We start from the raw sequence: 15061 nt of genomic DNA on the forward strand, positions 1-15061 counted from the left end.
ATAGCCTAATAATAAGCTTCAATGTATCACACAATTAGGTAACAGTAAACAGTGAACTACACAATAGCCATACACATAATCACTTACAGTAATAAAACTAATTATATGACAACTTGAATGATACAAACCCCCCCCCCCAAAAAAAAACACGTCATTATATGAAAACCTCGGTAATATCAAACTCCATCATTTATATAAACAAAGTTATAACAGGCTACTGAAACAAAATAATATACATAAAAAAGAGTTAAACACAACATATGTCTTCTTCCTGCCAAGTAGAATTAGGTGTTGTCATACTTGAGAGATGATTTGTTAAAAAATTAAAGCATGAGATAATGAATGGGGTTCCCCACTTTTAACTCACTTTAATATAAACGAACCCCCCACCCCTACTCCCCCAAGCAGCAAATGTCCTGTATCTTCACATTATATAATTTTGCTCATAATTGCAGTTATAGCAGTAGAGTTACTGTATATACAGAATTAAGGGCAGGCATGTTGGAGACTTGGAGGGCATGGTCACTAGAGTTGGCACAGCTATATAACGCGTCGTGGTGTATATTCCTATGGTGGTGCCTGCCGATATGGGGTTCGTGGTTATGTCTTCCCTGCCCTCCTAGGCTCCTACAGAGGCCTGGGTACTTTGTTATTGCAACCCCCCTCTCTGCACCCCTGATTTAAGGTGGAAAAAGTATATACGTGGGAGAGTGGGCATCTTCTTCAAGAAGGTATTCTATTAATGATTTGTCCACTGGGGGCGCTGTTTGCAGCTTTTGAAGAGGTTCCAGGTTACTATGGACATGCAGATGGTGCAGTTCATACTCACTGAGGGCCTGATTTAGAAGTTAACTCTTGCCAATGTTTGTGCAGTTAAACAAGTGTTTGCTACTGCTCATGCAGGGAAAGTTCTGAAAACCCGGACGGCGCATGCGTTCCCCTGAGTGTACCTGGATCCACCATTGCATACAGAGGAGCTGGCATTAGAACCCACGAGGCAAAATCATGGGTGTTCCTGGGTGGTATCTGGGAGGTGTCCTGAAGAAAGGTCCTCTCATGAACATGCTCGTATGAGAGTGTCACGGGTGCATCAGTAAATGCGGATGTGTTCCCAAACGCAGTGCTGTAGCCACAGAGGCCATGTTTAGCTGGAGTTGAGAAGGAGACGCTGTGCCAGTCATAGGCTGGTGCAAATATCCATGGTGTAGACGGTGGAGTGTTAGGAACCATCAGTGGATTTGCACTGTCCATGGTCATTGAAAGTGGGCATCTCAGGGCTTGCACTGTGCGGAGCACACAAATACACATATTACGCCACTGCAACTCTGCAAAAAAAGCGCAACTGTGATGCATTAGCTTCCGCCTCTGAATCAGGCCCTGAATCTCCCGAGTTCCCATGGCCCTAACCGCCCATGGGATCTGCCATGATACCTTCCTCCTCAGAGGTGAGAAGGAAAATGCCCTACTGACATCAGTCGTTACAGCGCCACCTATAGTACATTGTGTGACACTGTGTGGTGTTTGTTCTTGACTAAGGCAAACTTCAAATTTTACTTTATGGGAAGTTTTACAAGTAAGACATATTTTCCTGAGAGCCCAGGCAGGGAATACTAGTACAATGTAGAAATTCAGCACCGTGAAGAAATGCTTCATAATAAGGCTAGGCAGAATGTCCAAGTCATTTTTGATTTATGGGGGCAAGTTAAAATATTGCTCTCTCACAATGGGCGGGATGTACTAAGCATTACATCCCCCAATGCGCTGCATCCCACCCCTGATAGGGTACATACCGGCGTTAATTACCCCTGTAAGTACTTTTCTTAGAAATGCAATTAAAATTGCAAAGGACAGCTCTCCCGATAAGAACTGTCCTTTGCGATAGTCTCGGATAGAGGGACTTCCAAGTTTAACACCCAGGAGTCCTTCTGGAGACCTTCTGAGTATGTGGAGAAGCACGCGAGCGCCGCAGGGCGAGCTGGGAGGGATAAAAAACACTGGAGTGCATCGTATTCTGGTGCTTAGCACATTTGAGAAATGCAGTAAAAGCCCCGAAAACTGCACTTTTTGGGGTTTCACTGCATTTCTGTCCTTAGTACATCCCACCCAATATGCCACTACTGATCCATCACTTTCCATACATATAGGTGCTGATGTGGAGTGAGTACTACTGCATTTTACTGTACATTTTATTTAGCTCTGCACATGCTCAGAAATCCAACCCACACATTCTGTAGTAGCACCTGTGCAAACGTGCATGCATTAGGACTGGAGAGGGTGTTCTTATGTAGGCGAAGTTCAGTAATGCTGAAAAGTTGGACCATATTTGAATCGCTGTCATTGTATTACCTGGGTGCTGCCTAACTCCATATGTGTATCTATCGTCTATTCAGGAACAGACGCAGTTTCCTGACCTCAGCTTACTCACCTGGCCGGCTGTCTGGCGCCATTCACCATAGCGACCGGTATTCATAGCCTTCGACCTGGGTCACACTGCTGGGAACGCAAATGCAGACTGGGGATGTCATGCACCTTCTGCTGCATTTGCATATTAGCAAGGTTGGAATTGCAAAGCCTCCTGCATGCTGCCTGCGTGCTGCCTGTGTGCTGCCTGCGTGTTGCCTGCGTGCTGCCTGTGTGCTGCTTTGAATTGTCAGCAAAGCAATGCATGACCATGGGATACAAGTAGGGTGGCCAATCCTGGGCCATTTTTTCAATCCTGGGATTCAGGATTGAAAAAAACTCAATCCCGGTATTCCCGGGATACCCAGGATTGGCCTATTTTTTTAAAAAATGTCCCCTCCCAGCCCCCACAGTGACTTACCGGGCGGCTACAGCTGCAGCAGGGAAACTAAAGCATGGCCATGTAGAGGGGTGGGTGGGCTCAGGGGCTGTACAGCGCAACCTCTGTCACGTCACGCTGCACAGTGAGCACAGCCATGGGAAGGGGGAGCTTGGCAGCGTCTGCGCACTCTGGAGGTGCTCAGCGCTGCCCGGTATTTAAAATTCCAATCCCAATCCTCCCTAGATACAAGGTGTTCTGCTATGCACACTACTGCCACCTGCTGGTTGCTAGCAGAGACGATCTTACAGATGCTGTAGTTGTTGGAGCGCTCCAACCTACTTCAGATCATTTATGAAATTTGTAGTTGGTAAAATAAATATTTGAGCAAGTGATTATTTAACAAACAGTTATATATATATATAGTGCACACATATTACGCAGCTCTTTACAAAGAGTATTTCAGTTATTTCTAGCAGTCCCTGTCCCAGTACAGTGAGATCATACAAACTCCACACAGATGAGGCCTTGTTTGGAAATTGAACTCATGATCTCAGTGCTATGAGACAGCAATACTAACTATTGTGCCACCATGTCGGCCACGAATAACTCCTATATTGATACAGGGTCAGTTGCTCCCATTCTCTGCACGCAGTGGATGCACCAACAAAGCATCCTTGTCTCATCACTAGGAATCAATAAGGTTCTTTAATCATACTTTATAGTACTCAACTGTCTAGGAAGCTCTGGGAGAGTCCAAAATTTGTGTGTATGTGTGTGTGAGGGGGGAGGGATTCTATCGTCCTCCTGTCCTCTTAACAGACTTCCTGACTGAAATCGGCGGCCAGATAACTTTAAATCGTTTCATCCTGGCCTTGCAACTAGCAGCTTTAAACATGGGGGTGCACAATTATGAGAATGCCCCCCCCCCTTAATGAACAGCAAAAATACTTATTTACTTATGTTCGCCTAACACATTGCAAGATCCCCACCCTCTTCCAGGTTCTTGGAAACTCCTCCAGAGAATAGTAGGCGAAGGCTGGATAAGTTTGAGAATAACTAAGAATACTATGTATTTTGCTGTATGGCTGTTGATGACAGCCTTGTTGCTTGGCAGATTATAAGGCTGTCTGGTCAGCTGGTTGGGTGAGCCAATGATATTGCTTGAGGGAGTGGTCAGATGATCAGTATATATTGGCTAGTTTGCATGTAGACAGCCTCTTTTTTCTGGATCTTTGAAACCCACCATCCCACCCGTTACTGTTTTTGTTTTGTCACACTAACCTCTTCTTCCCAATTTAGGGGAGGCCCAGCATGGCGGGAGTACGCTGCAGCTCAGTGGCTTTATGTGGCGCAAGATACATGGTGGGGGCACTTGCCCTCGATGAACCTGGCAAATTTGTCCTGCTCCGTTCGAGGAGACCCGGGCGCTTTTGTGTGAAAGCGTCTCGGATTGATCCAGGAGGCAAGTGGGACCCTCGCAACGTTTAGTGCGTCTAGAGGGGGGGCCTTTCAGTCATTCCCCGAGTATTTGAGCAAAGTAAGAGCTAGAACTGAGCCTGCAGCGTCTCTTTCCCACCCTGGTTAGGTTAATTAATTATAAATAAAAGCTGTGACCTTTTAGCCAAGCTCTTGTTGTCTGTGTCGTTATTTATTAATTTAAGTTAAGTAAGCTATGCAAGGTTGTTTAGGGTTAGAAGAAGCAATAAACCAATGTATATCTTAGCATTTTGAGCCTAGTTTTGTGTATGAAACTGAAAGTATGCATGGCGGAATGAGGCAAAGTGTCATTTCTTATATAGAGTACCTCCACATTGGAACCACCCCTCTTTTTTGTTTAAATATTTCAGCTTTTCTCAGAGAATACTGTTAGATTTCGTCACATTTATGTCACATAGGTCAGTGTGTGGGCATGCATCATTTTAGTGTGGTTGGCACAATTTGTGAGCAGTTTATTTGTGTCTCTCCCCCACCCCCCTTTCCGGTCATATTCAGTACACTCCCAAAATATGGTGTTGGTATGGTCAACAGCCTTGTGAGTAAAGTGGCACTTAATACTTACCCAAACATTGCCAACCAGGGTACTTGAGACATGCCTTCCTTATTTTTATTTTTTACCTCTCCAGGAGAAGCCCAGACAGGACATTTAAGTGGGCCGTGATGGGGGCGGGGCCAGAGAATTTGCATAATTAGGTGCCACCCCCTCACGGAGAAATCGTGCATACTTGAATAGGGTGCAGGGCCAAATGGTGCAATTATCATAGAATCGTGGCATTACGCCCCGCCCCTACACGCGGACCTCGGATTGCTGGTAAGATTCTCACCATTCTGTCCATGTCACTAGGAAGTGGATGGGATGCGGGAGGCGTGCCTCTTTTCCAGGGTGGGAGGGGCTACACGAAAAATCGGGAAACTTCCGCAGGTATCGGGAGAGCAGGCAAGTATGGCTTGAGTAGATGTTTGAGGAACACTGAGCCTGATTCAGAGTTGGGAACAGAGTAAGATAGAGCAAGTAACTCTGCATCTTGGTAATACCGTGCTGCACTGCAGATGGGGTTTATGTAAAATGTGCAGAGAGATTAAGATTTGGGAGGGAGGTGTCCAAACTAAAATCTAAATTGTAGTGTAAAAATAAAGCTGTGCAGTTTTGTGGACTACATGTAACAGCAGCCAGTATTTACCCCACGTGCAAAAAATTTATGTATGGTTTGGTTTGTCCAGTTACACAGTTACTTGCTCTATCAGCGTTTGGGGGTGGTGACGGGAGAGTGGTCGGAGAAAGGCAGATGTGCGAACGCAGTTTTCTGGGTGTGTACAAATTAGCCACGGCGACAGCATTCGCAGCTTGAGTACTTTTGGAGTAGTGACACTAGTGCACATGCGTGACCTACAGGTCACGCATGCGCACAAAAGCTCCGGCGTCCGGCAGAAGGAGCCAGACAGAGATGGAGGGATCCGTAAAGAATCCCTCTTTGCAACCAGGGACTCCTTACCATAGGGACGGAGCGGGTAGCGGGAGCACTCGCCATCTGAAGATGGCGAATGCTCCTGCAATCAAGCTGCGAATATGTGCATTTTCACCTGCTTTTGTAAAAATAAAGTGATGATGAATAGACCCCCCCAAAGTGGAGAGAGATAATGGCCCTGATTCAGAGCCGGACGCTCTGACCAGAGCGCTCGCTCTGAATCAGGGCCCTCCTCCATTAAAATGGAGCGTCCTCCTGGACGCTCGTATAGCTGTGGGTCACCACCCACAGCATATACGAGCGTACAAAAAGATGGTCGCGATGGTCTTGACCATCGCGACCATCGGACTTGCGAGGGAAACCCTGCGGTCGGGTTTCCCAGCCGCAAGGCCAGGAGTGATTTTGGCTCTATCAGAGCCAAAATCACTCCCACTGACATCACTAGTGATGTCAGTGGGGCCGGCTTGAGACGGTAGGCATTCCCATGGGAACGCCTCCGTCTGGCAGGCACGCCCCTGGCACGCCCACCAAAGGGGGCGTGCTGTCAATCACCATCGACAGCACGCCCCCTTTGGTGCGAGACCCGAGCGATGGAAAGTCCATCGCTCGCCGGGTCTCGCGCATGCGCATGACGGAGCTCCCTCCGTCGTGCGCATGCGCAGCGGGGAACATCGACCCACTTGCGAGCGTACTGCCGCTCGCGAGTGGGTCTGAATGACCCCCAAAGTTCCAACCAGTCAGCGCCTAACTGTCCCGTTACAGACTGTGGGCCTGATTGATTACAGAACGCAATTGCAACCTCAAACACAGATCGGTCGATGATGCGTACTGCGCATGAGTTTGCATCACAGTGCGCGTGCGTGAGTTAGGCAAGGCACGTTATTTATAGGTCGTATTATAGATCTATTACATGTAATTGATTTATGTTTCATTAAGGCTTTTTCCTTTCATTTTTTTTTTTAGCTGTGTTGATGTTCTCCACTTTAATAACTTTTGTAACTTTTCTTTGTAACTGTGGCTGAAGACAACATTAAACACATTGTGCTAACTTAAGTTGGTACACACTTAACCGATATATCTGCAGATGATGGTTGTTCATACACACTGACCAACCATCATCTGTCATCTGGACGCAGCCTCTGCAGCAAGTGTGCGGCCGGGCATTAGAGCCCATACACACAGGGCCTGATTCAGAGCCGGACGCTATTTGCGCTCGCTCGTCCAGAAAAAGGGGCTGGCTATTTAAATTAACCGTTCGCTCTTTGCGGTCTGTTCACGCCTCTATGTCTGAACGAGCGAACAAAACATGCGAACGTAATTTTGAAAAAAACGCCCCCTGGCCGCTCGCATCATACGTCATGTCCGCTATTTATTAGATTAATCGAGTACATCGGACGGCGTATGAACTGCTCGCTATTCTTGTGGTTGCTTTTTCCTACCACAATCATGCGAGCAGTTCTGACTATAAAACAACCAAGTGACGTGGTCGATGACGCTACTATAGTAATTATGCACACCCTTAAAACGCTCGTTTTGACCGTTTGGCACGCCTGCGTTCGGATCTCCACTCCCCGTTTTCAAGCACCTTCCCCTGTTACCACCCACAAACGCCTCCTCATGTCACTCATATTAGCAGGCATTCGCTATTTAGCGAGCACACGATTTTCGGCCGCACTGACTCGTTCGCGCATGCGTATTAAAATCTGTACGCATGCGCAGTTGTGCGAACATCGGTCGGAACAAACGAGCGGCTGCTTACGAGCGGCTCTGAATCAGGCCCACAGCACAATGCCCCAATATCTGCAGATATATCTGTCCAGAGCCGACGCAATATGTCTGTGAACGACGTCGTTCACAGACATATCGCTGATACAAACTGGCCACAAGGCATCAGATATATTGGCCGATTAATCGAACGGCCAATATATCTGCCAGTGTGTACCCAGCATTACTCTTTCTACAGTACTCTAGCAATTCTATCTGAATTGGCAAGTTTGGTTTTAGCACTTTGATAACTAGGAAAACTGGTGTTTGCTCAGCGATACACTGGAATACACAGTAGCTTCAATGAACTGTGGAGCTCATTCCGACCCGCTCGCTAAGATGCAAACGCTCACTGCTGCCGATGGTATGCAGTGTGTATGCATTGTGCGCAAGCGTATGCATCGCAGAGCGCATACCTTAGCGAAAGTTCACAATGCATTCGCTCGCTGCACATAGACAGCCCAGCAGAGTGAGTTATAGGAGGAGCCATTTGTAGGTGGTAACGGGGGCTGGCCGTTAAAAACGGGGGAGTGGAGGTGTAAACGCAGGCGTGCCTGAGCATCTCAACGGCGTGTTAGAGGTGTGCATTATTATAAGACAGCATCATAGTACATGTAACCTGGTTGGTTTTTACACTGAAGTGCTCGCAGTGCTTGCGGCAAGGAATGGTCAACTTCAAGCGCTGCAATAGCATCCGATGTGCCGATGGTTGCATACACTTCCTGGACGTGACGTGCACAAGTGGGCGTCTTAAGGCAGGTTGGTGGGTGTCTGCATACAATATGTGATCGCTCTCTAAGAAATATTGGGCGTGCTAATGCATTGCTGTGCGGTAGCAGTGCCTACACCATTTGCATACCATCATGCGTGCGATCACATCTAGCGAGCGGCTCTGAATCAGCTCCTGTGTTCCATAGTCCCCAAAACCTCTTAGTCTCACCTCTCATTCCCCGATGTCTGGAATAATAGTCAGGTTTCGTCAGGAAGCTGTTTCTCGGCAGAGGGGTTGGGTGGAAAGGCCGCACAATCTCCGTGTGAAATATCTTGTCCAGTTGCATCGCTGGCAAAGAGAACAATGTTTTAACAGTAGGTTATTATTATTCTCACACCCTAGTAGTGTAGCAGGGTGTGATACAACATGTTGACATTCAGAATATCGACACTGACATAATGCTGATGTGAGTATCCCTAACACTAACCCTAACCCTGATCACAAGCCAGTCCTAACACTAATTGCAGCCTAACCCTAACACTAATTGCAGCCTAACCATTATCGCAGTTTAACCCTTGACATAACCCTTCCTACAGCCTAACCCTGATCGCAGCCAAATCCTAAACAACAGCCTAACCTTAACCACACCCTAACCCTAATCACAGCCTAACCCAAATAGCAGCCTAACCCTAACCTTGAACCTAACCCTAATCACAGTCTAACCCTAATTGCAGCCAAACCCTAACCACACCCTAACCGTTAACCTAACTCTAATCATAGCCTAACCCTAGACCTACCACTAATTGCAGCCTATCCCTAACCACAGCCTAATCCTTATCGCAGCCTAATCATAACCCTTGAACTAACCCTAATAGCAGTCTAACCCTAATTGCAGCCTAGCCCTAACCGCAGCCTAACCCTTATTGAAGCCTAACCTTAGACCTAACACTAACCACAGCCTAACCCTAATTGCATTTTAAGCCTAAACGCAGCATAACCCTAACCCAAGACCGAACCCTAATCGCAGCCTAACCCTAGACCTAACCCTAATAACAGCCAAACCCTAATCACAGCATAATATAGACCTAACCACAGCCTAACCCTAATCTTAGCCTAACCATAATCCTAACCACAGCCTAATCCAAACCCTAGACCTAACCCTGACCACAGCCTAACCCTAATCCTAACCACAGTCTAACCCTAATCACAGCCTAACCCTTATCAGAGCCTTGACATAACTCTATACCTAATACTCCTAACCACAACCTAACATTAACACTAATCACAGCCTAACCCTAATCTTAGCCTAACCATAATCCTAACCACAGCCTAATCCAAACCCTAGACCTAACCCTGACCACAGCCTAACCCTAATCTTAATTATGTGTCTAAAGGTAGGTATTACCATGTATTTAGGCGCTCCTCAACATAAATGCTGTGACGGAGTCGACCGTATAGATGACATAGGTCAGTGTAGACATAAAATAAAATTTATTAATGAATACAAGGTGATGCATGGAATATAAATGCATACAGTCAAGACGTGCTGTAGATTCAAAAGGGATGAGAATTCACAGAATCAGTTGATAAATACAAGGCTGAAGAAGAGACCCAGTATCTCGAAACGCGTCGGCAAGCTACACCTGTAATCACTTCCAAGGACTCTGGACTTTTTCCACAGGATCTGATTTCCGTTTGGGTAAAGCGTAAGGAGCCTTGCAGGGCAACCCGGGCACCCTGCAATTCAACACCCGCTGGCTCCCCATCACCCACCGGGTATGATATCCTGTACTTTTTTGCCTACTACCAAGTGTACAATTATTACCGTTTATTTGTACATTGCACGATAGTGCTTATTTTAAAAACAGGAGTCACATTTCCTGCTGCAATCAGAACTCACCAGACCTGTCATTTGTTTTATGTTTCATGCCTTGATTCATCCACAATATATATAATTCACCTATTGCATATGTCTAATGTCCATGGCAGATACCATTTTTCTGCCTCACCCAGTATTTATCAACTGATTCTGTGAATTCTCATCCCTTTTGAATCTACAGCACGTCTTGACTGTATGCATTTATATTCCATGCATCACCTTGTATTCATGAATAAATTTTATTTTATGTCTACACTGACCTATGTCATCTATACGGTCGACTCCGTCACAGCATTTATGTTGAGGAGCGCCTAAATACATGGTATTACCTACCTTTAGACACATAATTCAGACTTTGGTTTTCACTAGGGAAAACCCATTACCATTCACGGCCCGCTTACCCTCAACAGGAGCGCCCGGTTTCACCAATACACCACAAAATCTAACCCTAATCTTAGCCTAACCATAATCTACCAAAGCCTAATCCAAACCCTAGACCTAACCCTGACCACAGCCTAACCCTAATCCTAACCACAGTCTAACCCTAATCACAGCCTAACCCTTATCAGAGCCTTGACATAACTCTATACCTAATACTCCTAACCACAACCTAACATTAACACTAATCGCAGCCTAACCCTATTCACAGCCTAATCCTAGACCTAATCCTAACCACAGTCTAACCCTAATCATAGCTAACTCAAGAACTAACCCTAATCACAGCCTAACGCTTCCCGCAGCCTAACCTAGACCTAACCCTAATCACAGCCTAACCCTATTCACAGCCTAATCCTAGACCTAATCCTAACCACAGTCTAACCCTAATCATAGCTAACTCAAGAACTAACCCTAATCACAGCCTAACCCTTCCCGCAGCCTAACCTAGACCTAACCCTAATCACAGCCTAACCTAGACCTAACCCTTCCCGCAGCCTAACCCTACCCAAAAATCTTTTTTTTTTAAATAGCTGTCGAGATATTTGTTGTCACATTTACAATGTCGACATTTTGTCATATAAACATTCTGTCATTGTCAACATTGTGAAAGTTGACATTATGAAGATATACCATGTAACATGATTTGGGACCAAGCAAATGTATACTGTAGTTCAGTTTTACAGCAGCCAACATTACTGCTGGCTGTATTGACAGTCAATGTTCAGTTACAATAATTTAAGTACTCTATAATGTACTGTATGTTGTAAAGTTGTCTGATTAAGGAAGGCCTTGTCCATTCCATTACATTGGAAAGCACCAAATACACCAAGGGGTCTATTTACTAAGCTGTGTTAGGAGATAAAGTGAACGGTGATAAGGTACCAGCCAATCAGCTCCTAACTGCCACGTCACAGGCTGTGTATGAAAAATGGCAGTTAGGAGCTGATTGGCTGGTACCTTATCATCATTCACTTTATTTCCTAACACTGCTTAGTAAATAGATCCCCAAGTAATCTTTAGGTACATTTATAGTTAGCTGTGTTTTCATACACTTTTGTTTCCTTAATAAGATACTATTTCAAATAAATAAAAGAAGATGGTTTTTGTGAAATAGCACCAAAATACATAGAATTCTGCATTTTATTAAATAAACCACAAAGTTCTCACATGAAGGTGACCCTTATGACCCCTTGCGCTTAGAGGTGTGGAATGCCTGATGGGGCATGCCAGCATCGCCTGCATTCTGTAAGGTTGTTTTTACACAAATGCAGCCCATGAAGACCACCACACAGACAAATATGCGCCTGACGATGTTCACGATAGACAGGCCAGCTCTGATTGGCTGATCCTTCCCACTGATCTATCTATATCATTAGTGTGGCTGCTGCAGTCTATATTTTTAAACTGACCAGCAAGGTATTGCTCCCATGGACGCTGCTCCATCACATGTGCGCTCATTGTAATGCATGGGGAGCGTAATTCACCGAGGAACTGCCATTCCCACCGCTGTTACACCGTGATCGGTATCGGTGGTTGTTATATGCACTGGTGGTGAGCTGAATATATGGTGGGGAGGTCAAGCATAACGCCAGGACCTGGGTGTATTGCTGATTTCATTGCCCATTATATATTGGAATATTTACCATAAGTCTATTTAAAGTGGATTTCCCTTTACCTAACGGAGCATCTGAGCTAAAGTAGACCGTATTTGTGTTAGGACATTTTTGTCTATATATATAATTATATATATTTATATTCCTTGGCCATATTGAGTGGTTTTTATTATGGTGTTTATGGTATAATGTATGTTTGTTAAAATATGCCAGATTAAATGAATGTGTAATTATTTTTACTTTATGTTTTTTTTATATATATATATATATTTTATTGGAACCCACAAATTACTTAGCAGCAGTTGCATGAGGGTATGTAGTATGCAAATAAAAAGAAATCAAGGTTGCATGATTGTGGAAAATGATACATTAAGGGCCTGATTCAGAGAAGGCTACTTTTTATGTCCCAAAGGTTGGCTTATAACTATGGCCCTCATTCAGAGCCGCTCGTTAACAGCAGTACGCTCGTTGCGTTCCGATGTTGAATAACCGCGCATGCGTCGGTGTAACACTGCACATGTGCGTACTGCAGATTGCGAGTTTTTTTGGACTCGTTCCTAAAATAGCGTACAGGAAGTGACATGTCAAATGTGATTGACAGAACAGGGCGTTTTAGGGTGTTGACGAGGGTGGAGATGGAAAAACGCAGGCGTGGCGAGGCGTTTTTGGGGCGTACATACATTAGCAGATGCGAGCGTAAAATGTGTACGGACCGACTCCTACGTCACTGGATGATCCTCTTTCCCTTCCAAATGCTCGCACAGTTTAGGGTCTGGATTACTCGACCACATTGGCCTTCTCCTCCGTCCCGGGACACCACGATGTTGTTGCGATTAATCGCGGGAGGGCTGAAAAGCAATTAGTGTTGGATTGAGAACCGGCTTGGTATGTGTTTTGAAAGCAGTTTTTTGGGATAGCACAAAACCGTACGCAGGTGGAACTCAGAGCTGCTAATGTCAGGATGACACAATCAATTTGCGTACATTTGTGGGGGTTTATTTGGGCAGCAATTTGGTGGTTAGGGCCTATTGTAACAATAATGTCATCATGCTTTCAGTTTCGCACCATTTTATTTGTGCCTCTTGAATTTTCCTAATTATATGATTTTTTTAAACGTTCCTTAAAGAGCCCTTTTTTTTTTTTTGGGCTTTGGCCGAGTTTTTGACTTTTGGCCCAGGATTAAATGTAACCCATTTGTACAATAATTTCACAATCCAATGTCATTGTTTAATTTCCAATTTATTGCTCAAACAAAAAAACTTATTTTTAAAATTTTGGGGACATCTTTTTTGCCCAAAGATATGTTCCCAAATCAAACAAATTGGCCCAACATAACTGTTGACATAAACATACAACAAAAAAATAAAAACATTTCACAAGAAAGGAGAGGGAAGTTTTGACCAGAAAGGAATATGAGCCAAGCACAGAAGGATTGTGGGAAAAGTCACCATTGCTGTCACCGTTTTTTCACCCGTTTGGATGGGGGAGGGAGGGCGCCAGACCGGGTCCGGGATGTCATCGGGCTGGCCTGTCCAGAGGCAGATGTTGTGGCCTCTGGACTAGGCACAGGGCTAGGCACATTTGGAGGATTGGCTGATGTTGTGCCAGAGGTGGAGGATCCTGATGTTCCGGCAGGAAGGGAGGTCGGCTCCACCATGTGCTGGCGAACGAGCTGCTCCAGGGCATTGGCGATGCGGATGTTGGCCCTGGTATTTTCCGCCAGGGCCTGACCAATGGTCACATTGGCCGCAGCATTTTGCTCCAGGGCCTCAGCCACCCGTAGCAGACTGGCGTCCATCCTCTGCATGGGAATCCGATTTGAAATTGAGTTCTGTGAGGAGGGCCACTGCCTGCGAGGGGGATTGTCCTGGACTGGCTTCTGCAGGGTCCTCAGCCGGATGTACTGGTTCCTCCCCTGCAGAGCCAGCAGAAATTCGGCGGCCAAGGCTCCCCTCTGGAGCAGACTCATCCGCCTGTGTCTCTGTTAGGAAAAAAGAGAAAAGCATCACATTACAATCTACATACTGGCACAATAACATTTCAGAGTTGATGACATCCAAAGATTTACCTGGGACAACATGAGGAGCCGCAAAGTCTGGCATGTCCGTATCCATGTTGGACACGCCAAACACCTCCACAGGCTGCACACACCCCTGTGCCAGCTCTTCTAAATCCGTCAACTCCAATGACACAGGGGTGGGACCCCCACCTGTCCCCCTTGCATGCCTAGCCCTGTCCGCGAGTTTTTGCTTTAGGCGATATTTGAAGTCGCCCCATCTGTGGGGAAAAATGGAAGCCATTATCCTTTGGTTTAAAATGGGGTTTGTTTTTAGGGGGGGCAAGGGTTTACTTACCGCCGTTTGACATCCCGGGCTAGACGGACATAATCACCCACCCTATTGACAGCAACGGCTACCTCTTCCCACATTCTCTACTTCTGGCAGACTCATATTCCTGTCTGCCTGTGGCAGGATGTCCACACACTTCTGGATCAAAACCTCCATCTCCTTTCTTGTGAAATGTGGCTGCCTTTTTTTTTTGGCCGCTTTGGCCGGAATACTGGGCCCAGCAGCCTCTTCCATGTCATCCTCCTCACCTATTTGTGTAAATTTACAGAATTCACAAAATCACAACATGCCTAATCTTATGTTTCAAATTAATCATTGATAGAAAATGCATGAAAGACTTACCGCCTGACTCTTGGGCATTTTTTCCCTGGTCTGTCGCCATGTCTGAGGTCCAAACAAGAAATACACCAGAATTTGAAAGTGTTTGCGTGACGTATTTATACATGCGTCCTTATTTTGCGGCCGCATCATTGATTGTGCGGCCTTATGATCCCTCCTTAATTTGTGCGGGAAACGAAACACTATTTATGGCTTGGTGTGTCTCAAGTCGAGGTGGCGTTTT

At 45.7% G+C, this 15061-nt stretch overlaps 1 protein-coding gene across 1 annotated transcript in view; it reads right to left on the reverse strand.

Moving 5' to 3' along the window:
* The window catches only part of CUNH11orf97 (chromosome unknown C11orf97 homolog), a 60780-nt gene that overhangs the window by 20497 nt on the left and 25222 nt on the right, over positions 1 to 15061 (reverse strand). The window contains exon 4 of the mRNA XM_088455721.1: positions 8450 to 8569. Within this exon, the coding sequence (XP_088311847.1) occupies positions 8450 to 8569 (120 nt within the window). The remainder of the gene's footprint in view (positions 1 to 8449; positions 8570 to 15061) is intronic.

Source organism: Taudactylus pleione, unplaced genomic scaffold, assembly GCF_031769625.1.
Source record: "Taudactylus pleione unplaced genomic scaffold, aTauple2 ptg000667l, whole genome shotgun sequence".
Classification (NCBI taxonomy): domain Eukaryota; kingdom Metazoa; phylum Chordata; class Amphibia; order Anura; family Myobatrachidae; genus Taudactylus; species Taudactylus pleione.